Source organism: Pelodiscus sinensis, chromosome 13 (assembly GCF_052426305.1).
Source record: "Pelodiscus sinensis isolate ZL-2025 chromosome 13, ASM5242630v1, whole genome shotgun sequence".
Taxonomy (NCBI): Eukaryota; Metazoa; Chordata; order Testudines; family Trionychidae; genus Pelodiscus; species Pelodiscus sinensis.
Genome location: NC_143064.1, coordinates 21,329,511 through 21,354,251, shown reverse-complemented (window position 1 = coordinate 21,354,251; position 24,741 = coordinate 21,329,511). Strand labels below are relative to the sequence as shown.

The 24,741-nt window shown below is 43.4% G+C and overlaps 1 protein-coding gene across 5 annotated transcripts in view; it reads left to right on the top strand.

Annotated features, from left to right (window-relative positions):
* AMMECR1 (AMMECR nuclear protein 1) overlaps positions 1–24,741 on the top strand; it is a 157,290-nt gene that overhangs the window by 116,283 nt on the left and 16,266 nt on the right. For 4 of the 5 annotated variants that reach the window (XM_075940919.2, XM_075940920.2, XM_089781849.1 and 1 more), the window contains one exon: positions 21,569–21,683. In XM_075940919.2, coding sequence (XP_075797034.1) covers positions 21,569–21,683 — 115 coding nt within the window. Of the gene's footprint in view, positions 1–21,568; positions 21,684–24,338; positions 24,492–24,741 lie in introns of all 5 variants that reach the window. The other variant, XM_089781852.1, reaches the window with a different exon arrangement.

Below are 24,741 nucleotides of genomic sequence, written 5' to 3'. Positions count from 1 at the left end.
CCATTAATATCCCTAATCCAGATTGATTGGCACTGGTATTAGCTAATCACAGGTTAATCTGTAATGAGTTTTGGCATACACTGGCCTTGACTCCCTCCATAGAAGAAAACTGATGAAGACTGATTTGTCCCTATCACCATTCTTAAGGCTTTATGAAGAGGAGGCTCAGTTTGAGCCATGACGGATCCACTTCTGACATAATTAATTGAAGTGTCCTTGACCCATGTGTGAGACTCAGAAAGAGGTGAACTAGGGTAGCACTAAAATAGTTTTGCCCTTAAATGGGGTTCCATGAGTTGAGGGCTGACTGTGCCTTGTGTGTCATGTGTGGCATTCCAGAGGGATCATTTCATCTTCTCTCATTTCTTTTTTTACATATAGAGAGGAACTTTGAGAGAAACTGAGGTGTAACTGACTCAAAGCCCATTTGCGCACACACCCAGATTTACACCTCCTCTGTGGACACAGTCCACAGTCTAGCATGTAAGAGATTAACTCTGATACCCCAAAGTTAACACAGGAAATTGTCATACCTGTCAGAATAAAATACTTTGTGGCAGAAGTAAAAACTACATTGTGATAGATATACTTTGCTAAAGACAGAATAAGTTAATGTCTCATCTGTGGTATGGTGTGGAATTCAGGTCTTGAAATGAAATCTGGATTTTTTTTATATAATTAGCAAATAATATTCTACCAAGCCCAACCCTCAATTACCAATTTGAACAATTAGTTTTGAAAGAGGCAGATAATCTGCTATATTGATTTTTTTTTTATGGAAGAATACATGCAAATGTAAGGCAGTGAATGGTCATGAAAGGTTCTAGGCCAATAAAATTATTACAAAAAATCCTGTAACTCTCTCACATGTTCAAGAGTATTCTTCAAAAGAGGAACATTGATTCCGTATTAAGACTAACTGAAGCCAGTGTACCATATAACCTCCTTAGTTTGATCAAATAAGTTTGTTAAATATACAAATTGAGGTAAAACAATGAAAAAATAATGAATTTGTATAGCCACAAAATACTATTTAAATTTACATCTTTCTTGCTTGTTACCTTTTTCCCCTTCCTGCCTTCACTTTGCTTTTATGAGGCACAGATGTTTAACCAAAATTATCATTTTGTGTTATTGTGGTCTTGAAGATACACAAACTCCCAAAACAGATGTGCATGGAATGTAATTGTAACAGTAGTTCCAGCTGTGAACCAACTTTCAGTTGTTTTCTATTTCAAATTGGTATTTTCTGGATCACCACATTTAATTAATACTAATTGATTGAAGTCGTAACGCCTGTTGGGCTTTCAGATGGTTGAAGCCATATGCAACAGAAGAATAGCTTTTTGTAAGCTTACATAAAGCTTCTCTTTTATCTAGTGATAAAGAGACATATTTTACATTTAAGATAGATAACCAACTCAAAAATGTGTGTTGAAGAGTGAACTCACCCTGGCACATCCTCTTGTGGTTGTGCATATATTTAAATCTCTCCTATAGCCTGACCTGTTCCAGCACTGTAGTAGTTTCTCTTCTCCTCCTGATTCAGCTCTCCAGCCAGGACACTTAATCCCACCACTTCCAGGGTAAAGAAAGTCCAATAATCCAGTAAACTAAATTCAAATAATCACCCCTAGCTATGCTTCCTGTTCTGCAGACTCTTCCTCCCTTCCCAGACTCTGCAGAATTGTCCTTTCACTCTTGTGCAGGGTAACACCTCCCAGAGGGTTCTCCTTGTTTCAGTGTTTCTGCATCATCTTTTCAAGTAGACCAGTAGAGGAACCTAGGCCATGCCTTTTCTCTAGGTTCCAGTCCAGGAACCCTGTTGCAAGCAGCCAGGCGGTCTGCTCCCTTAAACTCTCTGCTGTCTCCATGGATGTCTTCCTGCCTTGACCTTCCTTCAGACCCTTCCCCAAAGCTCCTCCCAGTCTTCTGCTCCCTAGTAACTACAGAAGGCCTGCAAATTTCTTCTCTTTTCAGCCTGCAGTGTTCATCTCAGCTGGGGTTTCCTCCTTTCATGCTCACCACCCAGTTTCTTCCACAGCAGGACCTCATTTTTGTTTGGATCTGGCCCAGTCTCCAGGTGCAAACAGGGGCAGTCTCAAATTTATACCACTATAAATGACACTAAGAAACCCTAAAACCTACTTTGTATGTTTTAAATTGTAGGATGACAGTGAATTTATAAAAGAAACAATATTCTCTGCTTTTTGAATTATCAAGCAAATTATGATTAATGTACAATTTTCAGGGTGTAGTACAGCATTGTTTTAATTAAAAAAATATTTTCATACAATGTTGCATAATAGCTTTTATTAGAGGGACAGTACTATATGGCTATGTCTACACTTGCAGGTTATTGCACAAGTACGGCCATTGTGGCGCAAGAATCCGCAGAGCGTCTACACTGCCCACCTGCTCTTGTGCAAGGAAATTTACAGTATGGCGTGATAAGAGATGGCTCCTTGCGCAAGAGCTATGCTCTTTTTTAACAGGTGTAAGTCTTCTTGCACAGGAGCTCTTGCGCAAGAGGGCAGTGTGGACGCTCGGGAGGGATTTCTTGCACAAGAAAGCCCTATGGCTGAAATGGCTATCAGAGCTTTCTTGTGCAAGAGAGCATCCACACTGCTATGGATGCTCTTATGCAAAAGCACAGCTTGCACATGGCAGTGTGGACATTTTCTTGCGCAAGACCTCTTGCACAAGAACTCTTGCGCAAGAAGCCGCCAGTGTAAACATAGCCTATAAGAGTTAGTATTACAGTATGTGTGTTTCACAATTTAATTCACTATTCCACTGAAGACACACTATGAAGCTTGTGATAGTTTTAATTCAGAAAAGATGTGCTGTTTAGGGTCCACTATATCACTACTAAATTATTCATCAAGGGTGTAAGTGTTTAGCAACGCACCTTTTGTTGCTTCCATAAATTAAGTAAACTGCAAGCATTGCAAATTGTAGGAAGAAAAGAGAAACCCACAGAAATAGAAACATTGGTACAGTAAACTTCCGATAATCCGGCACCTTTAGGACCCAGGGGGTGCCGGATTATCAAATATGCCGGACTATCGGAAGGGGGGGCTATGAGGGGTCTGGGGTGGGGTGGGATGGGGAGACCCCTCATAGCCCCCCCTTCTGATAGTCCGGCTCTGCCCCAGGCATCCCTGATTCAGCCGCTGCTGGTCAGTTTCAGTAGCGGCTGAATCGGGGACGCCTGCAGCAGAGCAGCTGGAGTGCTGCCTGGTTGGTCCGGTAGCACCGACCCTTGGTGCGGCGAGACCAACCCGGCAGCACCCCAGCTGCTCTTGGGGACGCCTGGGGCAAAGCTGCTGGGGTGCTGCCGGGTTGGTCCCGCAGCGCCACTTCTCGGCGCTACTGGATCAATCCGGCAGCACCCCAGCTTCTCTGCCCCAGGTGTCCCCAAGTCAGCTGCTGCTGATACTGATCAGCGGCTGACTCCAGGAAGCCCGAGGCAGAGCTGCTCTGCCCTGGACTTCCTGGAGTCAGCTGCTGGTCAGTTTCAGCAGTGGCTGAATCAGGACGCCTGGGGCAGAGCAGCTGGGGGGCTGCCGGGTTGGCTTCCCCGATTCAGCCGCTGGTCAATTTTAGCAGTGGCTGAATCGGAGAAGCTGGGGGCAGAGCAGCTCCAATGGTTCGGCTGCCCGGAGCACTTCCGGGTTCCTGATGGTGCCGGGCCATCAGATGCCGGACCATCGGAGTTTTGCTGTAATAGCTGTATCTAGGATTGTTTTAAAATTGGTAGAGAGGGTAATGTGTTCTATAGATGTTTTCTTTTGATTTTTTTCAATTTCTCTCCTTAGCTGTAGGGCCCTGGGTGTCAAACACAGTGGAGAACATCTGATTATACTTATATGCTTGATGATCAGACTAGGTGTACAAAATTGGGAACATACTTGTCTTCTAGATCTACAGCAGAATTTCCATAATGACAATCATTGCAGTAGTGCTGATGGAATATTTAGTTAAAAACCATGGTGGTCCCAATTCACTCATTAGTCTAATGATTAGTAGCAGAGCTGACAGCCTTGCCAGGCCCCTTCCGGTAGAAGGGCAGCACTGGGTCTACTTGCAAAGACGCCATAAAGACTTTTAAATGTTAAAGAATTCTTGTCTTCTAGATTTTTGATTATTTTATTTCTTCAGACTTTAAAATTAATTTTAGTCTTTAAATCTAAATGGACTTTTTGCTCTTTTGAAAAACCTCAAAGTGAGCATTAAAGGAATATGGCATTTTAACGGGACTAAAGTTGTAGGTCATTCACTACTAGTTGTTTAAGACTAATACACATTTTTTCTCTTTCAAAGGTAAATGTTACAACAATCTATTTCTAAAGCATAAAAGAAAAATATGTGAAACTGTCTCCTCTTGATAAACCTGCAGAGAGGGATTTGTATATTTAAGGAAACTGTTACATTTCTCCTATTTGGAATAATTATTAATTCATATAAAATACAATAATCTACACATTATTATTCATATAAAATACAGTAATACACATTATTATTCCAATAGGAGATGATAGATCAATTTATCATTTCCAAATTGCTGAACACTATCACTTCCATCATATTTGGTGTTGCAAATTTTTTGAATTTGCTCACATAAATTGTTTTTTTTTCCTATTATCTTCATTAATATGCTTAACTAGAAAACAAAAGTGACATTTAAGACAAGATAGCCGAATTCAAACTACTAGAAGAATGAGTGCATGGACTTCTGTGCAAGGGATTGAGATTGGAGGAAACATTCTAGCGTACCCCTAATTTAAGAAACTTGAGAAATTGGTTAAAAAACCAAAAATGCACTAGACATTGCCTGTTACATTCCACTAATTCAGGGAGGTTAGCATTAGCCGCATGATCTCTGAACCAAATTGCAACAAGCGTGTTCTAAAAAATTACCATTGTGCCTGCCAGTTATCCATATAACACTCAGGAAACATAAGTGTTTTCTTTGTCTGTCTGCCTTATAACTGTAAGGGAGGCTCAGGAAATGAAATGTCATTTACAGCTATTTTGTTGCCTGGAAATTTTGCAGTCTGCCCCAAAAGTAAGACAATGTAAACAAATTCTTTTCCCTGCTTAATTCCATTAAAGTGATTTGATGATACGTCTGAATTAACTTTTTGCAATTCATATTTATGCTGGCAAATTTCTACTGGCAGTAAATCAAGATCAAGAATTGTCAAATGTGACATTGGTAGATGCATAGTTTCCTGGACCAGATCATTTTGATTTTAAAATTGCCAAATATTCCAGCAGAGTTCAGACGAGGGCCAAATACAGAAATAAAATAATCTCATTACTTCTACTTGAGACGACCTGTTTATGAGTCCAAGAATCATATTAGCCCTTTTGGCCTTAGCACTGCACTGAAAGCTCATGTTCACCTGATTGTCCACCAAAACCCCACATGCTTTTACAGACACACTGCTTCCCAGGATTGAGTGTCCCATCTTGTAAATACGGCTAACTGTCTTTGTTCCTTAGAAGTATATCTTTATATTTAGCCATATTGAAACACATTATTTGCTCGTTAACTTGCACCTAGCTTATCAAGTGATCCAAATCATTCTTTATCAATGGTCAGTCTTCTTCATTATTTATCACTCCCCCAGTCTTTCTGAAATCTGCAAAGTTTGTGGATTTCTTGTTTACTTTTACGATTTGACACTTATCACTGTTTAGCGTGTGTTCTCTCAATCATTAGGCTGTCTGTTTTCTACACAGAAAAAGCCAGGAAAATTGAACAGGTAATATGCTTGTCTTCTAGAGCTTGCACTCTTTGCATTGGTTTTCTAATTTAAAAATTAGCATTGTGTTACACAGTGCTTGGCTGTCTAACTTTGCCAAGCTGAATTATACTGATATCTGCTAGGAGGAAGTTCATTAAAAAGATATCAATGACGTTTAAAACTTTTTTTGGGTGGGAGGGGGAAGGTGTGAATTAATATATACTGTAAATGGAAAAAACAATATATCTTATCACACGCCCATGAAACTCATGATATCTGTTGTCACTCTTTATCTTCACATATCTCCCCACAAGCAAAAAATAATAGGTGAGCTTTTCAGTGTGCCCTACAGGTCAGTAATTCTCAGGATGTTTTGGAACAACTGGTGCACCATGTCCAGGAGCCTTAAAGCAACATACCTTCCCAGCAGAATAGTGATAAAGATGCAGCCGTGTTAGTCTGGTCTAGCTAAAACAAAAGACAGACCTATGTAGCACTTTAAAGACTAACAAGATGGTTTATTAGGTGATGAGCTTTCGTGGGCCAGACCCAGTTCCTCAGATCAATTTGTGGAAGAAAATCCCCTTTCTTTTAGCAAGGTGTCTTTTGCTAGAGTATTTCTGCTAGCTGCAGTTCAGGTGGTATGGCACAGAGACAAATATGAAGCCACTAGGACTTCATAGGGTCTTTAAATAAATGTCTAATATATCTTCATTGTGTGAAAGATGAATTATCTTGCCAAGTTGGATCTTTTAACACATATTTTCATAGCCACTCCTGGATTTATGAGAGTTGCTGACAACACTGGAGCCAAAACAGTTACCATCATTGGTGTAGATTTACAGTTGATTGCCATATTTCCTATTCCAAATGTAGGAAACACTGCTTATTGCGGCAAAAGTAAGTTTTTAAAAAGTGGCACAAATTTATAGAAATTTCCTTTTTTTAAATTGGATTTTTTGAAATTGGATTGATTAATCCTTTGGGAGTCGCACCGTTATGCTCTGCACAACAGTAAAAGTGAGCAAGAGGTACTCCTGGGGAGAGTCTACACTTTTGTGCACATCCTGTCTCTTTTAGATTTCTTTGCTTTCCTGCAAAAAATGACTTTCTGACAGGAAGCAAAGGGAAGCAGGAGGGATATGTCTACACTACAAAGTTAGTTCGAACTAACAGACGTTAGTTCGAACTAACTTTCATAGGAGATATACTAGCGCTCCGTTAGTTCGAATTAAATTTAATTCGAACTAATGGAGCACTTAGTTCGAACTAGGTAATCCTAATTCCACGAAGATTAAGCCTAGTTCGAACTTTACTAGTTCGAATTAAGGGCTGTGTAGCCCCTTAATTCGAACTAGTGGGAGGCTAGCCCTCCCCAGCTTTCCCTGGTGGCCACTCTGGCCAACACCAGGGAAACTCTACTGCCCCCCTCCCGGCCCCGGACCCCTTAAAGGGGCACGGGCTGGCTACGGTGCCCATGCCAGGTGCAAGCCTGCCAGCACCCACCCAGCAGACCCTGCACCTGGCACGGATCGAGCCACCCACCCGATGCCCCCCAGCCCTCCCCCTCTTCCTGGGACCAGGCTGGCAGCTCCCGGGAGCTTGCCCGGGACCGCAAGAGGCGGGCACCCGCCTGGTCTAGTGCGGACATCGTGGATCTCGTCCACGACCTCCGCACTAGGCACAGGAAAGTGGCCGGCTAGGGCAGGATAGCTGCCAGCCTGGCCACCCAGGAGCAGGTGTGCATGAAAATCAAGGTGGTCCACTGAGACCCCCGACCCTGAGCCCTGAGCTTACAATGGCTGTACTGGGTCAGACCAAAGGTCCATCTAGCCCAGTAGCCTGTCTGCCGACAGCGGCCAACCCTAGGGACCCTGGAGGGGATGGACCGAAGACAGTGACCAAGCCATTTGTCTTGTGCCATCCCTCTCCAGCCTTCCACAAACCTTGGGCAGGGTCACCACTCCTACCCCCTGGCTAATAGCACTCCATGGACCCAACCTCCATGACTTGATCTCATGTCCCTTTAAACTCTGTTCTAGTTCTAGCCTTCACAGCCTCCTGTAGCAAGGAGTTCCACAGGTTGACTCTTTGCTTTGTGAAGAACAACTTTCTGTTACTACTTTGAAGCCTGCTACCCATTCCTTTCCTTTGGTGTCCTCTAGTCCTTCTTTATGGGAACTAATGAAGAACTTTTCTGTATGCACCCTCTCCCCCCAACTCCTGCTTTTAGAGACCTCTATCCTGTCCCCCCTCCGTCTCCTCTTTTCTAAGCTGAAAAGTCCCAGGCTCTTTAGCCTCTCTTCATATGGGACCTGTTCCCAACCTCTGATCATTTTAGTTGCCCTCCCCTCTCCCACCCTCTCTCTTCCCCTCTCCCACCTCCTTTTCCCAGTCTCCCCCAGTTTTGTTCAATAAAGACAGATTCCATTTTTGAACACAATTGTCCTTTATTTTGTACATCAAGAAGAGGGGCTAGGGAAGGGTAAGTGGAAGGAGGTGAAGGAGGAATGGGGTATGCGCCCCCGATGGGGAGGACTGGGCTGGCTCTGCGGGCTTCTGGGGGTGGAAGCTCTCCTGCAGCCCCCCAATTGCTCCCTCTCCCCCGATGGCAGCCTTCGGCAAGTGCAGCCGGGCTGATGGCCAAGTGCTGTGATGTGCCCAGTGTGGGTACTCCGGGCAATCCAAGCCAGGACTGCTTTGCAAGCGGGGCACCCCTGAGAACTGTCTGTCCGGGGTTGGGGTCGGGTCCCTTTAAGCACAGCCCTCGGCTAGCCTGAGACAGCATCTCCACGCTCTAAGTCCTCCTCTGATGCCCTGCCAGCACTGCTTCCGGCCATCCTTAAGCCTGGTTCAGGGTCCACTTAATGTGGACATGCTAGTTCGAATTAGCAAAACGCTAATTCGAACTAGTTTTTTAGTCTGGATCCGTTAGTTCGAATTAGCTTAGTTCGAACTAAGTTAGTTCGAATTAACGTTGTAGTGTAGACGTACCCTAAGAGTGGTCATGTGCCCCTCACCGAAGTGCAGCTGCATCATTTTGGAGTGGGAGTGGGTCCGGGATGCTCTGGCTTGTGGCTCCTACTCTGCACCGGGTTCAGTTGCTGGTCCTGACTGGGCAGGGGAGGTTAGGACTTCCTCTTCCTCTGGAAGAAGGTACTGGGGGTGGGATCACCTGAGAACCACACCAATAAACCTCCCTCAGCTGCAAGAAGCTCTGCACTCTTCTCCCCTCCCTCCTGCTTCCTGCCTCTATCACTCCTTAGCCATGGAGGGGATGGGTCACCGTAAAGGGAGCTCCACATGGCCAAACCTCGCTCCCCCCACCCACGTTCAGACCACTCCGATCACCCCCCACTGAACCCTCATCTCAAAAAGCCTCATCTTCCCTGTGCCTGGACCCAATGAGTCTCCCTTCACCTGGACACCCCCCCATGAGCCCCAAACAACTGGACCCAGATGCCCCCCACACCCACTTGCAGAGTCCCATTCCACCTTAATTTGGAACCCCCCAATGTGCCATCTCTACCCCGATTGCCCATTCTGAACTCCCCTCCCCCACCACATTAGATCCTGCCTCACTGAGCCAGCCTGACCCTCACCTGGTTTGGGGACCAGGGCTAGGCATGCATGCAAGACTGCTTCTCACTTGGTCTCTTGATGTACCTGGCATGGAAGGGCAGGGCCTTGGGGTGTTTCTAGAACAGGCTTGGACTTTGAATTGTGTCAGGGTTAGATGCAGCCTGACCACTGAATCCATATCTGAGAGGAGGGAGGGTCTCTCACTTTCATGCAACCCAGTGGCCTGTAGTCTTCACTACTATGCTTCACATTTATTTTTTTGTGCAGAGTTTGTAAAAAAAAAAATATATATTTTTAGTTTGGCTCAAAATTCCCTCAGGAGCAGTACAGAATAAGAATGGGTGTAAAAGAGTTAAATAATAGATTTTTGAAATCCTGACATGTGAGTCCTAGAATTCTGGTTCACTGTGTGCAAGCCATTTAAATTGCATGAATCACTTAACCTCTTAGTGCTTCGTTTATTTTATCTGTAAAAGTAGAATGATACTTGTATTTTCCCTCATCTTTGAATGTCTCCACTGCCTCATATTTAGATTTCTTGACCTAATTTCCAGTAACCAACATAACTCTACATATGGCTACATAACCTATTTAAAGTCTTCTAGAGATGCTAATTCAGTGCCCAGTTTGTACAGTTTTCCCACAAACCTCTCCATCCCTTCAGCTATGCCATTTATAAACTGTCTTCCCTGTCCTTGTTCTGATTCCTCCTTAATGTTTTTTGAATACTCACAAGTGAGTCAGCAATATATCTTTTTGAAATAAACCTTTTAACTGAATCATCTGAATATTTATATGCCTATATCTGAATAACATGTGATCTCATTGCTGTAATTCTCATATTTTTTCCATCTCTATCACACTGTTTGTTACCCATACATATCACACCTAAAGTTCTGCTGTAAACATTTGGGATAAAAACTGTGTTGATCTTTGTACTGTGGAATATTGAGCATGCGTTTAAGTGTGGTAAAATGAAATCATGTCTACTTAACAGTTCTGCTGAAACTTACTCTTTGTAACTTGCTTTAAAAGTACAACTGTATGTAAATTTAATTATGAGAAAAGGGAAGAAACTTGCTTTCTTTATTGCAGAGAGCTTAGCTTCTACTTAATACATTTTTAAAAAGATAACTTGTTCTGTAAATATAATTTAGTAAGATCAGTGACACTATATAAAATGTCATGTCAACTTGCACAATTCTGATACCTGGCTTAACTGGCCATATTAGTTGGTTCATTCCATGGTTTTTTTTTTATATCTCCTGAAGTCTTACTTTAATTCAGCCTTTTTGTATCAGTGGTTTTCTTGCCTCGTCTATGGTTCTGTTTTTGTTCTGTCATTACATCCCATGTCTACTTTTTTGACTTGAAGACTAATGGTAGTGTCTAGCCTGTGGGCCACTTATTTCTCCCGCTCCATCCCCCCAGTTTAGAATAATGAGATGCTTCTTTAAAACATTCTGCTATACATCTCCTTTTCCTAGGCATGTAAAATCCCATTTAATATGTTAACCTGTTAAAAGTTAAGTTTAACCGGTCAACTGATTAAATGGAGTTGGGCGGGGGAAGGGACAGCTGCTACAGCCCAGCTGCTTCTATTAATTACAACATCTTAGACTATCCTAAACAAGTCCTTTTTCTCTTTCTCATTTCTGTGATTTTTACCCATATATCTTCTTGTCTCCCATCCTTTGAGTAACCCTTAGCTTCTTTGAACAGTTATATTTTTTTATCTCTCTCAATATCCAAAATGTGAAGTGTGCTCCAGAATCTAGTGTAAACTGTCAGAAAAATGCAGTTTGGAGAATTTTGAATGTTATTTGTAAAATGCTCAGAGTTGTATTGCATGTCTTGTATGAAGGAAAATGGACAGTAATTACCTCAGATCTTATGAATCCTGGTACCCTGTTGTAATCGCTTAGACCACACTGCTTCCATAACTCCACATATAGACAGACTATTTTACATGTGGGCAGCCAATATAATTTAATGTTCTGGCTTTTCACAGGAATGTTTTTATTTCTGCATTGAATCTTATCCCTTTAGGTATACAGGAGGCCCTTGACTTGTGACACGATCGGTTCCTGGGGAAGCGTCGCAAGTCATGGGTGTCGTAACTCAAACCTTCATTTACAATAGGTGGCATGCACCGTCGTAAATGCCATCTGAGGACGTAAGTTGGGGGTTTTCTGCCCCTTCTGCACTTACAAAAATAGTTGTAAATGCAGGGGGTCGGAACTCTGGCGGTCGCAAGTCAGGGGCCTTCTGTATAGAAAAACTTGCTGCACTGAAGAGAGATTATAGTATAGATTAAAACAAATTAGGTGACAGTGAATCTGGAGTGGAGATAGGCAAAAGGAAGGAAAGGAGGTAGCAATAGCAAGCTCATACATTGGTGACTAATATGCCAGTATTGAAGGTTTTACAGATTTTGTTTCTAGTTTAGTCTAATCACCTACCTCAGTTTATTGTTCTTAAAACCGCAAACATGAAAATCTTTAGTATAGGTTGGACCTCCCTGGTCCAGCACTCTCAGGATCTGACTGATGCTGGATATGAGGGATTTTGCTGGATCGGGGACGTCATATCTGCCCCCCACCCACGAGCCTTCCAGCCCTGGATCCACCACAGGCCTTGCTGCAGTGCCAGTCCCTATCCCCCCTTGCCTGTTGCACTGAGCAGCCCAGCTGGGTTGCTCCGGACCCCACCGAGGCTCTCGATTCCACTTGGAAGCCTAGCTGGGGTGCACCAGCCACCCCTGCTGCAGAGCGCCAGGCTCCTGGCCCCATGGGCAGCCCCGCTGGGGTGCACTGGGCAACCCGGCTGAGCCATTGGTGTGCCGGGTTCCTGGCCCTGCTGGGCAGCCGCACTGAAATGCACTGGGAGGCCCGGCACTGCTGAACAGTCTAGCTGGGGCATGCTGGGCAGCCCCGCTTTGGTTCTGAAGTGTGCCCAGCAGCTCAACTGTGAGGAGCAGGGCTTGGCCCTGCTAGCAGATCTCTGCCTGCAGCCTGCAACCCTGCCAGCCCCAGGGCTCCTAGGCCCCAGCACGCCACCTGGACACTCTGATCCTGGAACATCTGTGGTGCTCCTGGACCACAGATGTTGCCAGACAAGAGAGTACCAGTTTATGAAGGTTCAACCTGAACAAATTGCAAAGCATTTATTCTGTCAGAAAGCTCCATATTTTGCCTTTTGTCACATATTGTTGTTGTTAATAAAGTATGTGCCATATTGAAGAACACATTTTCAGCTGATTTTAGGAAGAGAGCAGGCCAAACAGAAGAAATGGAAATTCACCATTAAAAATAATTTAAATACATGCAAATTGCATTATGATTTTATAAATATGGTTTTAAATACTGTGGGATAGTTATACTACAGCAAAACAACTTGAGATTCGTGGATGATATAGTTATCATCCAGGATGATGAAGAGAAGTTAGTGAGAATGGTGCAGGTGCTAAATGATGAAGGAAAGCAGTATGGACTGATTATAATATTGATAAAATAAAGACAATGGTATTTGGAAATAAGGAAATAGGAAGGAAGATCAGTGTAGATGGGATAGAACTAGAGAACATAGAGAAGTTCACGTATTTGGGGAGCAACATGATGTATCATCTAGACCCGTGGTCACCATCTCATCGATCGCGATTGACTGGTCAATTGGGAAGCCCAACCAGTTGATCACGAGGCGTTTGGGACCCTCCCCCACCCCCATTTCTCCCCACCTGAAGAAGCCCCACTGCCTACCTCCAGCAACAAGGGAGGTAGTGCCGGCTTCCTGCGGGGTGGACGGAAGTCCAGCAGCTGCGTGCCACTTCCTGGGTTTGAGGAATTGCTCAGGCTGCTCCCCCTCCCCCAAACAGCCAGTGCCGTACCACAAAGCAGGTCTGTGGCGCATTGGGGACCTCTCTGTGCAGGAGGGAGGTAGGGCGTGCGCCAGGGCTTCCCTTCTCTGCGTGGGGTGTGAGGGTTAGAAGTCCCGTGAAGAGGCGCACGCCTGGGCTTCCCTCCTCTACTGGGGGGGAAGGGGGAAGGAATCCCTAGAGGAGGCGTGCGCTGGGGACTCCCTGTCCCCTGCCGCAGAACCCACTGGCACCTTGTCCCCACTGGCACCCTGTGTCCTCACTGGCACCCTGTCCCCTGCCGCAGAACCCACTGGTACCCTGCCCCTGCCCCAGCATCCACTAGCACCCTTCCCCAGTACCATGTCCTCTGTTCCCACCACCACAATTTGGGCCACATTAGTGAGGTTGGGGCGGGGGGTTGGAGGAGTTTTTTTTTGCATCTCACTTGTGTGGCCCCAACTGACTTTTCTGTGGGCCAGTGACCCCTGACTCAATACAGGTTCCTCGCCCTTCTCATAAATAAAGACAATGCTAAAACTTTTTGTGTTTGACATAGTATTTTATTTAAAAATGAACCCTGGCCAACAAACCCCCAATTGGGGCCAAGCCCCCATCTGGCCACAGCATTATAACACTCCTGTACCTCCCACCCCCGGACCCTAGATCTGAGCCTATCATACACTGGAACCCCCTATCCTGAGCCTCTCACTTCCCCAAATTCCTGCAGCCCCACATCCTCAGTCTTCTGTCAAATACTCCTGCACCATCCACATACTGCCCATCTTACTCCCAACCTCCCTGCCCTGAGCCCCTCATGTACTCCAACCCAAACTCCTGCACCCTCACATCCACAAGCATGTGGCTTGCTCAGTACCCCAACTCCAACACTCCCCATCCTGGAGCCCTCTTTCCGAGCCAGCATCCCCTTCTCCACCTCCTCCTGCATCCAAATTCCTCCCGCATCCAAATCCCACCCCTTCCCACACCCTAATCCCTCATTCCCACCCCAGAGCCACACACCCCGTCTCAACCCAGTGAGGGTGCGACTAGACTGCAGGAGTTTTTCCGGGATTCCAGAGGTATCCTGGAAAAACTCTTCTGTGTCCAGGGATGCGTTTGTTCTTCCGCTTTTTTTAGCAGAACAGCAAACATGCTCTTTCGGTAACCCCTGTATTCCTTGTTCCATGAGGAATAAGGAGGCTTCCGAAAGAAGGGGTTCTTCTGACATTTGGCCCAGTCTAGACAGAATAAAAAAAAAAGCGGCAGTGTAGCCGTACCCTGAGAGTATATAGGGGTTGGGGATAGCAAGTGATGGAGAGGAGAACAGAGGGTGGGGCTTCAAGGAGTGGGTGGGGTTTTGGGGGAAGGATGAGGTGGTAGATCTTGGCTTGTTCTGACATTTAAAAAGTGATCTTGGACGTAAAAAGGTTGGAGACCACTGATCTAGACTGAAAGAAGGAAATAGTGACTAGAATAGAGAAAGCAAGAGCATGTTGTATGGTTGTGAGACAAGGGTGATAATGAAAGATTTGAAGAGAAGGATATTGGCGTTTGAGAGGAGGAGTTATAGAAAGATCGTGAGAATAGGATGGATGCAGAAGGTCATCAGCGAGGAATTATGTAGGAAGATACAGCAGAAAGAGAACCTACTATAGAAGGTTATACAACGGAAGTCACAGCTATTCGGGCATATCTGCAGAACGAACAACGAGCAAAAAGTTAAGACCCTGATATTTGGCATAATGGATGGTCTGAATATGAGAGGCTGACCCCACAGAGAATGGAAAGATGATATAGTAGATTATTTATTGAACAATGTGATCATAACAACTTACTACTAGTAGGCATCCTTCAGTCTTGAGAGACCAGGGTAAAGAATTTACTCAGTTTTGTGGTGGCCACAGTTGTGGCTGAAGAGACCAACTTGAGAGAGAGAATCTCTGGTGCATCTATCACATTTAAAGGTGATGTTTCAACTTTTTGGGCTGTTCCAAAGATTCAAGGAAGGCAACACATAAAAGCTTTTGAGCCTCTTTCCCTGATAAAGAGTATAAGGTCCATGTCTTACTCTTATACAAAAGTGTGATTGATATCACATGCACAATACACACAGATCTTTGTGTGTTCTGTCAGTTTGTTGTTTTGCCATACCCTCTTGCTCTATCTAGTTATTGATATCGTCATTTTTGCTATGTGAGTGTTGAATTCCATTTTGAATGAGAGGTTGACTGTGATAGTGGATCCCAAGTGTTTCTCTTTCACCACTTTAAGTTCATAGTTGTTGATCTTGATGGACGGTGCTTCGTTGACACCTCGGCACATAATGTTCATCTCTTTTAGGCTTATGGTAAGTCCAAAGTCTTGGCAGGCTTTGGGAAAACTATCTAGGAGTTTTGGAGATGGGCGATTGTGTGGATTATCACTGTTACATCATAAGCAAAGAGGATAAAGGCCTCTTGAGTCTTGGGTTTAGATCCGAGTCTTGCAATATTGAACAATTTTCCATCAGCTCTTGTGTGAAAGTATATTCCCTCAGCTGAGAAACCAAAACTTTGTAGCAAGGAGAAGATCCAGAGATCATCAATTTTGCTTAATTCCACTACGAATCTGGAAAGCCACAGAGACTGAGCCATCGTATTGGACTGTGCCATATGTCTTCATGGAAGGATCACCAGCCTGCCAGTCCCCATCCCCCCTTGCCTGCCACACTGAGCAGCCCAGCTGAGGCACTACAGGCCTCGTCGAGGCTCCCAGTTCCACGGGGAAGCCTAGCTTGGACACACCGGCCAGCCCCGCTGCAGCACGCTGGACTTCCGGCCCCAGAGGCAGCCCAGCTGGGGTGTACTTTGCAGCCCGACTGCGGTGTAGTAGGCAGCCCCGCTGGGGCACTTTGGTCTCCGGGCTCTGCTAAGCAGCGGGGCACGCACCCCCTTCCCGGACTGCCCCAACACCGAGTCTTTCACCCTCCCCTTCCCAGCCACCATTTTGAGGGATAGGAGGGCTGCAACCGCACTTACCCTGTTGCTGTTGCTTTTCTTTTTCCTGCTTCCTGTGACTAGGGAGCGAGGGGAAAGTTCAGTGCCTGCTGTGTTCCTCCTCTGCCTTTCCTCTGGGCAGCTGGGAGTGAGAGGAATGCAGCACCCTCATTTCTTGGCCATTACTCAGATTTGTTTTGATTTGTCCATATTGTCCACCAGAACATTACTTATTTACTATTGCAGTAGCACATAGGGACCTTAGTTAAAACTGAGACATTAATGTGATTTCTGTAGTAAGCAATGTAAAGTTATTTGATCAAACAATTTTCATAACTTAATGCGGTTGAGAATTGTTCTGTTAAGTAACTCTAAAAAATAGCAGTTTAAGCCTTGAAATAGTAATTTGTAACCCACAATGGTTTATGTACATTTTTTTGCAATGGTACTTAACCTCTTTTAGACGAAGAAACATTTCATCCTTCCAGCCTGAGAATCACAAATGTGTGTAATCTCTTTAGAAACCAGTAATACATGTAACTTATTTATACATTGTGATACTGATGTTACAGTGTAAGTAGTATTTATGGCTATATCAATTCTAATTTCATCAATGTAAAGTCTGGCTCTATCCTTGGTGCTTTCATCTATTGTCTATTCCGCAATTGCCATTTTTTCCCACTGGCATTTGACCTGATTGTTATGCATGATGTTGTGCAGTACCTTGTTCAAACCCAGAAAGGATACCAAAGAGAGAGTGAAACAAGGCAAATGTGGCCTCTGATTATCACTACTTTATCATGTCTAAAATAGATTTTGGTTTCTGATATTGCTCCATGTCACTGGGACAAGGGAGGGAGAAGAACAGGTGTCTGATTTTCAATTTGCAGCAGTTGTGTATCTGGATTTGCAAATAACTTTATGGGGTCTTAGAAAATATAATTTTCTGGGATGACCTAATGAAGGCAATCACATATAAAAATGTACTTTCACAATCCTGCAAATGATAATCATAGTTGATATGTATATAGTATGTTTCATCCAGAGTTCTTGAGGCTTTACAAAGATTGGTACGGGTTGAAACTCTCTAGTCCAGAAATATCTGTCATCCGGAATGATATTAGTTAGACAGATGTCCACTTTTCATGGGTGTGGCTAAGTTTCCCGCAATCCCATAGAGTTTGTTTACAGCCACCAGAGTCCTGGCTCTCAATGTTCTGAGCTGTTATTTAGCTCTAATTTATCCCTAAATATCTTCTAACAGCCCAGTAAACAGTACAAGTGTTGTTAATGCTGCTAGACAATATTGACCTCCCGTGGTCCAGAAAATTCTCTAGTTCGTCACTAGTCTGGTCCCCAGGGTGCCAGAGTAGAGAAGTATTCAACCTGTATTACCTGAATTTTCCCAGCAGGAAAGCTGCTCTCAGAGCTTTGATCTTTTCTTCCTAATAAGTATATTTCTCATTCATAAAAAGATACTTAGCTCTTCTATTTGCTGTACACGCTGCATGTTTTCTGTGTCTCATCTCTCTATCACCACTGGTTTGAGGCTTAAAAATACTCCTTAATGCTACATAGAGCAAACACCTCATCCTGTATCAGTCCGTACAATGAACTACATTTAACTCCATCCAAAAATGAAATTGGATATTTCTCTTTTTCTTTTGTGTAAAACTACCAAAGTTAGAAAAGGAGTTTATAGTAATTCTTACCCCATCAGTAGTTCCAGTAGAGATTCATTGAATCTTTTCAGATGTCACTCCACAATAAAATCCTTAAATTCTTTTTAAAAGGTTGTTTCATGAGAAAGAATTCTCTTTTTGCCACTATTTGGTGTTAGAATATTAGCTGTGGATCACGTATACATACAATAATTTCCCTGTTTCAATTTAAACTTTTTTGAGTCTATTGCACTGTTCAATCCAACTCTCATCTGAGTTAAATTTAACTATAATAGACTTCCAATAATCCGGCACCCTTGGAACCCAGGAGGTGCTGGATTATCGGAGATGCTGGAGTATCGGGAGGTATTCCGGTGGGGTGCTGTGACGGGTATCTTGGGACCTGCACTGCGTGGGGGGTGTCGGCGGGAAATGGCGTGGCGAGGGGTGAACCCTCCACTGTGTTGTGGGGAGGCAGTGGAAGCCATGCACGGCCGGCTTGCAAGTGGCAGCGACAGAGAGGGGGTGAGAGTCAGGCAGCTGTTTAAGGCGGGCGGGGGTCGGCGGGGAACGCTGCTTGCCTCTCGCCCCCTCTCCATCGCCGCCATGTACAAACCAGCAGCTGAGTTTCCCCGCTTGCAAGCTGGCTGCACGGGGCTTCCACTGCCTCCCTGCAACACGACGGAGGGTTCACCCCTCGCTGCATCCCCCGCCAGCCTGCCTTAAACAGCTGCCTGCCTCTTGCCCACTCTCCGCTGCCACCTCTGGGCAGCTCCAATTGTCCGGCTGGCCGGAGCACTTCCAGGTTCCAGTTGGTTGCCGGACTATCAGGAATGCCAGACCACTGGATGCCGGACAATTGTATATTGAATCAAATTCTGTCATTAATGGGACTGACTGTACACCTCTTTATACAATGGCTGAATTTGACCAAGAAGCTTCAATGAGCTCTAAGCACCCTTAAGGTACATCTAGACTGCAGTGCTATTTCAGAATATGTCCAGTATCCTGAAATAGTGTTTTCCGCATCTTTATAGCATGCCCATTATTTCGAAATGCTATGGAAATAACGGGCGTGCTGTTCTGACATCCTGGTAAACCTCGTTCCATGAGGATTAAGGGACTTGTTGCAACAGCATTCTGTTTCGAAATTTGGTGCTGTGTAGACAGCGCCAAATTTTGAAATAGACTATCTCAGATTGCATAGTTTATTTCGAGCTAGTGCCGCAGTGTAGACGCACCCTTAGAGACATAGTTGTGTATCAGGGTGTGTCTAGACTACAGGGTTTTGTCGACAAAAGTGGACTTTTGTCAACAAAACTAAACCTGCGTCTATACTACTGCTGAGTTCTGTCGACATAACGTCGACAGAACTCAGCAGTTTTGTCGACGCTGGTAAGCCTCATTTTACGAGGAATAACGCCTTTTGTCGACAGAGTTCTGTCGACAGAAGGCATTATTGCATCTAAACTGTCCTTTGCGTCCACACTGTTATGTCAACAAAGCAGCTTGCTTTGTCGACAGAATTGAATGTAGTCTAGACGCTCTTTGTCGACAGAAGCTTTGTCGACAGTATCTGTCGACAAAACTTCTGTCGACAAAACCCTATAGTCTAGACGTACCCTCAGATCCAAGAGTTGTTCTCCCTAGTCTTTTTTGCAAATAGGGTTCAGACTGTATCTACATTGCTGGTGGGAAATGAAGGCAGTTGAGGATTAGAGAGCTCTTTAGACTAAACTTCTGAACAGTTAAATTCTCCTCTTTTACTGAAACTACTGGTTGGCCAAATCAGTTGTTTTCTTATTAAACATAGGCACATTTGTATGCCATCTTCTATCTGTAATTCAGAAATTAAATGCAAATGTATTGCACTCAATTTAACCTTTTTTCTAGTTTGCTCCGTTTTCTTTGTACAGGTTGCTCCTCTAAAATCCAAGATTCTCTGGTCCAGCAACATGCATGGTCTGGCATGACCACAGATGTTCCAGGACCAGAGAGTTCCATCACGCTGCAGGGAGTGGGGACCTGGGAACCCAACCCATGGCTCATTTGGGCTGTAAGGGAGGGCAGCTCAGCTGAGCTGCTGAGGGCGGGTTGGAAACTGGTACGTGGCTCAGCTGGGCTGCAAAGGGGGGGCTAGGGAGCTGACACGCAGTTCAGCTGGGCTGTGGGAGGAGATTCATGGCTCACCTGGCTTGCAGGAGTGGTCCAGGAGCCAGCGAGCGGCTCATCTGGACTGCTGGGTGGGGGCAGGGGTGGGGCAGGAAGTTGGTGCACAGCTCAGTTGGGCTGCGGGAGAGCACCAGGAGTAGGGATGTAAGCGATTAATTGACTAGTTGATTACCTGATAAGCAAAAGCTTATCAGCTAGTTGACACACTAGTCAACTAGTCACTTCCCCCCCACTTGCTGCCTCTATCAGAACGAGGCAGCAGAGGGTGGGGGAGAGAGCAGGGGATGCTGGGGGGAGACAGCTTAAAAGCCAGTTCCTCCCAGTTCCAGGTCTGTGGGAGGGGGCAGGGATGCAGGAGTGGTGTTTCAGTCTTCGAAATGTGCAAGAATCCTGGCTGGGGCTCTTGCATGTTTCAAAGGCAGAACGCCACGTGCACTTCTGCCTTTGAAATGTAGCAACAGCCCAGAGGGCTCTTGCTACATTTCAAAGTGGAAGTGCCCTGATCGACTAATCGAATAGTCGATCAATTAGTTGATTAATCTAATTTTAATATCCCTAACCAAGAGCTGGCACACACCTCAGCTTGGGATGTGCGGAGAGCCAGGAAGTGGGGAGAGAGGTGTCAGCGGGGCCCTGAGATGACCTCCCGTGGTGTCATGGTCATGACACCTGGTCTGGAAAAATCCCTCAACCAGGACCACTCAGGTCCTGAGGGTGCCGGACCAGGGAGGTCTAACCTGTACCAAATCTTGCACAATATGCTGCTCTCTTGACAGTTGTTTCCTACGTCTCTGGTTAACCCCTTTCTCCTGTTTTTGTAATGTAGATGTTACTGAGATGAATGTAGATGGTATCACTTTTCCTTTAACTCCCGTTCCTATATCGCACACCTCCCCACGGGTACCTTAGCAGAGGATTAGCTTGGTTGTCCATTAGCTGCTTTATTACGTATCATACGTCTGTTTTCTAGAATAGTTTCAAGTCCTCTAGTTTCACAAATTTGAGTCTCTTTGATGGTACCATTATAAGTATTTTACCTTTTTACATTGACATTTCTTAATTTGCATGACTATTTTGCTTATTCAGATTGTCTACATTGATATGTTAAACACAGTAGTTTTTATAATGTTACCATTCTGATTATTTTCAAGATGTCACAACATATTTTTCCTGCATACCATCCTTTCTGCCACCCAAAATTATGTAGTTTAGTCTTTTCAAAGCAGGTTTGTCATTGGTCTGTATATATTCCCTTAAGATTGTCTGAGTAGCAAAATCAACTCAGCAAGGAGTTACCATCCAGGAAATCTAGTTAATTGAACACTATGGTCAGTTGGTGTCACCATATCAGCTGGCCAGACATGAAATCTGGAAACCATTTGTCTAAGAAAAAAGGATTTGGAATTCTGGTGTATTTCACTATTAAGAGTTAATTGTCAGATTAGTCATCATTCCAGCAGTTTTTATTTTTGCTCTTAACTTTTTTTATTCCCAGTTGGTTCATTAGGTAGCTCAATTTAGGGAGGGGGAAATGTAGTACTTTAAAATCTGTTTTGTTTTCAACAGTGCCCTTAAAGATAGCCGTTTCCCCCCAATGACGAGGGATGAGCTGCCACGGCTTTTCTGCTCAGTGTCTCTACTCACTAATTTTGAAGATGTGTGTGATTACTTGGACTGGGAGGTAAGGATTCCAGATCTTTTTAATGAAAATGGCCTTCATACCGGTATCCTCTACTTCCTCCCAATGTAATACAATAACTGAAATTTTGGACTATTGAGTGTAGTTATCCTGTTATCTTAGTTGTGGTTTATACACAGAAGATTACACATCTCTGGTGTCTCCTGAAAGATGTGGTGTTAAGTTCTTAGGGTATAAAAACTATAAAGTGTTACTGAGCCATTTTCATGCCCATGAATGAGCAGAGCAGTGTTCTGCAAAGACACATGAACAAGACACCAGTGATGCATGGTTTTGTTTTTAAGAGTCAGTTCTGCACCATTAAAATAGATATAGTCCAAAAATACATACTCTGTTTTTTGTATCAAAACTTAACTGGTATATAGTAGAGGTGTGTCTAGACTACATCCCTCTTTCAACAGAGGGATGTAAATTAGACACTTCAAAATTGCAAATTAAGCCGGGATTTAAATATCCCGTGCTTCATTTGCATTATCATGTAATGGCACTCTTTTGAAAAAGCGCTATTTTGAAATTGAAACCACAGTCTAGACACGGTTCTTTCGAAAATGGGGCGCTTTTTCAAAAGATCCTGTAAGCCTCATTTTTTGAGGTTGAAACCACAGTCTAGACCGAGGTTTCAATTTCGAAAGAGTGCTTTTTTGAAAGAGCACCATTACATGATTATGCAAATGAAGCACGGGATATTTAAATCCCATCTTCATTTGCAATTTCAAAGTGTCTAATTTACGTCCCTCTGTCGAAAGAGGAATGTAGTCTAGACACACCCTAGGTAGAGAGGAGACACAGTTGTAGTTCATCATTCTGCTAGAACAAGATAAGTCTCTAGAAAGAGGCTGTGCCAGACAATATACTGATACTACATTTGACCGTAAGCTGCAGGAATTACATAGTACACTCATTGCAAAAAAAAAAAAAAGTGTCACCCCACACAGCTGACTCATTTAGAAATAGGAATAAGCATGCATGGCTAAAGCCAAATAATACTTTATCTAGTGAAAATGGTGCAAGCTGGACACTACTAAACCTGTCCCCTCTAACCTCTTGAAAACAATAAGAACCAAATATACCATTTATTTTTCAGGTTAATATGTATGCTGTAAAGAATAGCACTCACTTATACTTGTGCTTTAAGGGGAAACTGCACAAGTTGTCTTGGCACAACAGCACGAAAACTCACAATTCAAGATACAATTGCTGTTATGTTTAAATCTCTTTTTCATTACAATGTATATTTCTCTGTGTGTGACAGTTTTACTGAAAATTGGTTAAATATGAAAATAATGGACATCTTCTAGTCCAGTACAAGGGAGAACAAATTCCACTATCTTGTTTTAATAATGGCTTAATACACATAAAAGAGCTTTAATGCTTACAGATCTTTTTTAAAAATTGAGAACAGTAATGATTTGCTACTGGCTGTATGTGCAGGTTGAAAATTGGAGTATAGTCTCCAAAATTGGGTGCTCATACATGGCCTCATTTTCATTGGGGTGACTGTCTCCAGCATGTACCTCAGAAGTGCCAATTGTGCCATAATTGAAAGCTTCAGTATAATGCATTTCACGGTTAATTCATAGTGACAATAGCTTCATGTCTTCTGCACTGCTGAGCAAAATGGGTACAAGTTTCCTTTGAAGAATGATCAGTGTTTTCACCATAAACACCATTTTTCATTTTTTATATCTTGTCTGTCAAAAACTTACTCTGGATAAAGCTTGTCCTAAACCAGGAACAGTTTTTTCTTTCTAGACAATCTAATTTAGTGTCTGAGTTATAGAAGTACAATATATATTTGGATCACAATTTTTCAAGCATTAATAACTACAGTGGCTTTTTAAATGAAAGTTTACAGGCCAACAGTTAATCAATTTAGTAAATAATTTAAACTGGTTAAGATTTTGTCTAATCTGCTTGCTATAGTATTTGATGCTAAAATTAGTAGTATTAAAGATTTAATAACTCAGTCATTTAAATTATTAACTCTTGAATGGACTGTAGATATGTTCAGAAATTATTTTTCATAATGTTTTAAATTCACACTAATATTTTCTTGATTTCATGCTATAGTCTAGTACAGTACAGCATAATGACCATTACCTTCCCAACTTGAAATAAGCAAAAAGCAATTTAGAATGACCAAAATAGATATTCATTTTAAGAGAGGGGCTTCAACCAAAACCCCAGCTCAGAACTCCCATCAAACTTTGGAAGAATTTCAATCTGAACTTTGTGCTTTATACCCCATCGCTAATTTATACTTTAAATGTATCCTTTTTATAGAATTTGTAATCCTCCTCCTAGAATATAATAGAGAACTATATCCCATTAGCTTTCATTGAAAGAGTGAGAAAGGTGGGACTATTGTCAGATATTTTAATTTTATGCTTTGAAAGCCTCTGACATGGTAAGGGCAGTGAAAGAGGTGGCCGTAATATAATGACTCTCCTGAAACCTCTGTAGTTTTTTCTGCCATGCTTCTCAAAGTAACGGTGCTGTATATAACTATAGATTACATGCAGGCATTCCATATAAAGTAAGAAGTTTATACTGAAATGTTAGTCCTTAAAAGAATGATGTGTCACTGTACATGCCCCTTACAGTGAGACAGCTTATGTCATCCGTGTTTCTTTTAAGGGAACTGCAGTTATGCAATGTCAGTGGCAAAAAGACATTTCAAGATGGCTAGAATATGACCTAAAGAGAGATTCTGGGTCTTCCATCTGGTATAACTGCTCATTTCCAGATCATCCTGAAAAATCATCAGCCTGGTTAGGAGACCTTACTTCTGTAGGTATGCTATTGATGATCTTGTGGGAGCTAATTCAGCAATTTGCTGACAGAAGTCAAAATATTTCAAAATTGCAGATCCAGACAGCTTGCAGTGCTGAGGTGGTATAGAGACAAGATCATTTGAAGACATGGCTCAGAACAGGATTGCCTCCTATACCCTGAAACAGACTGATAAATCTTCCTTCCACTGGTTAATGAATTGTTTTCCCAAACTGAAGAGATCAGTTTTTCAGTTGCAGCAAGCAGT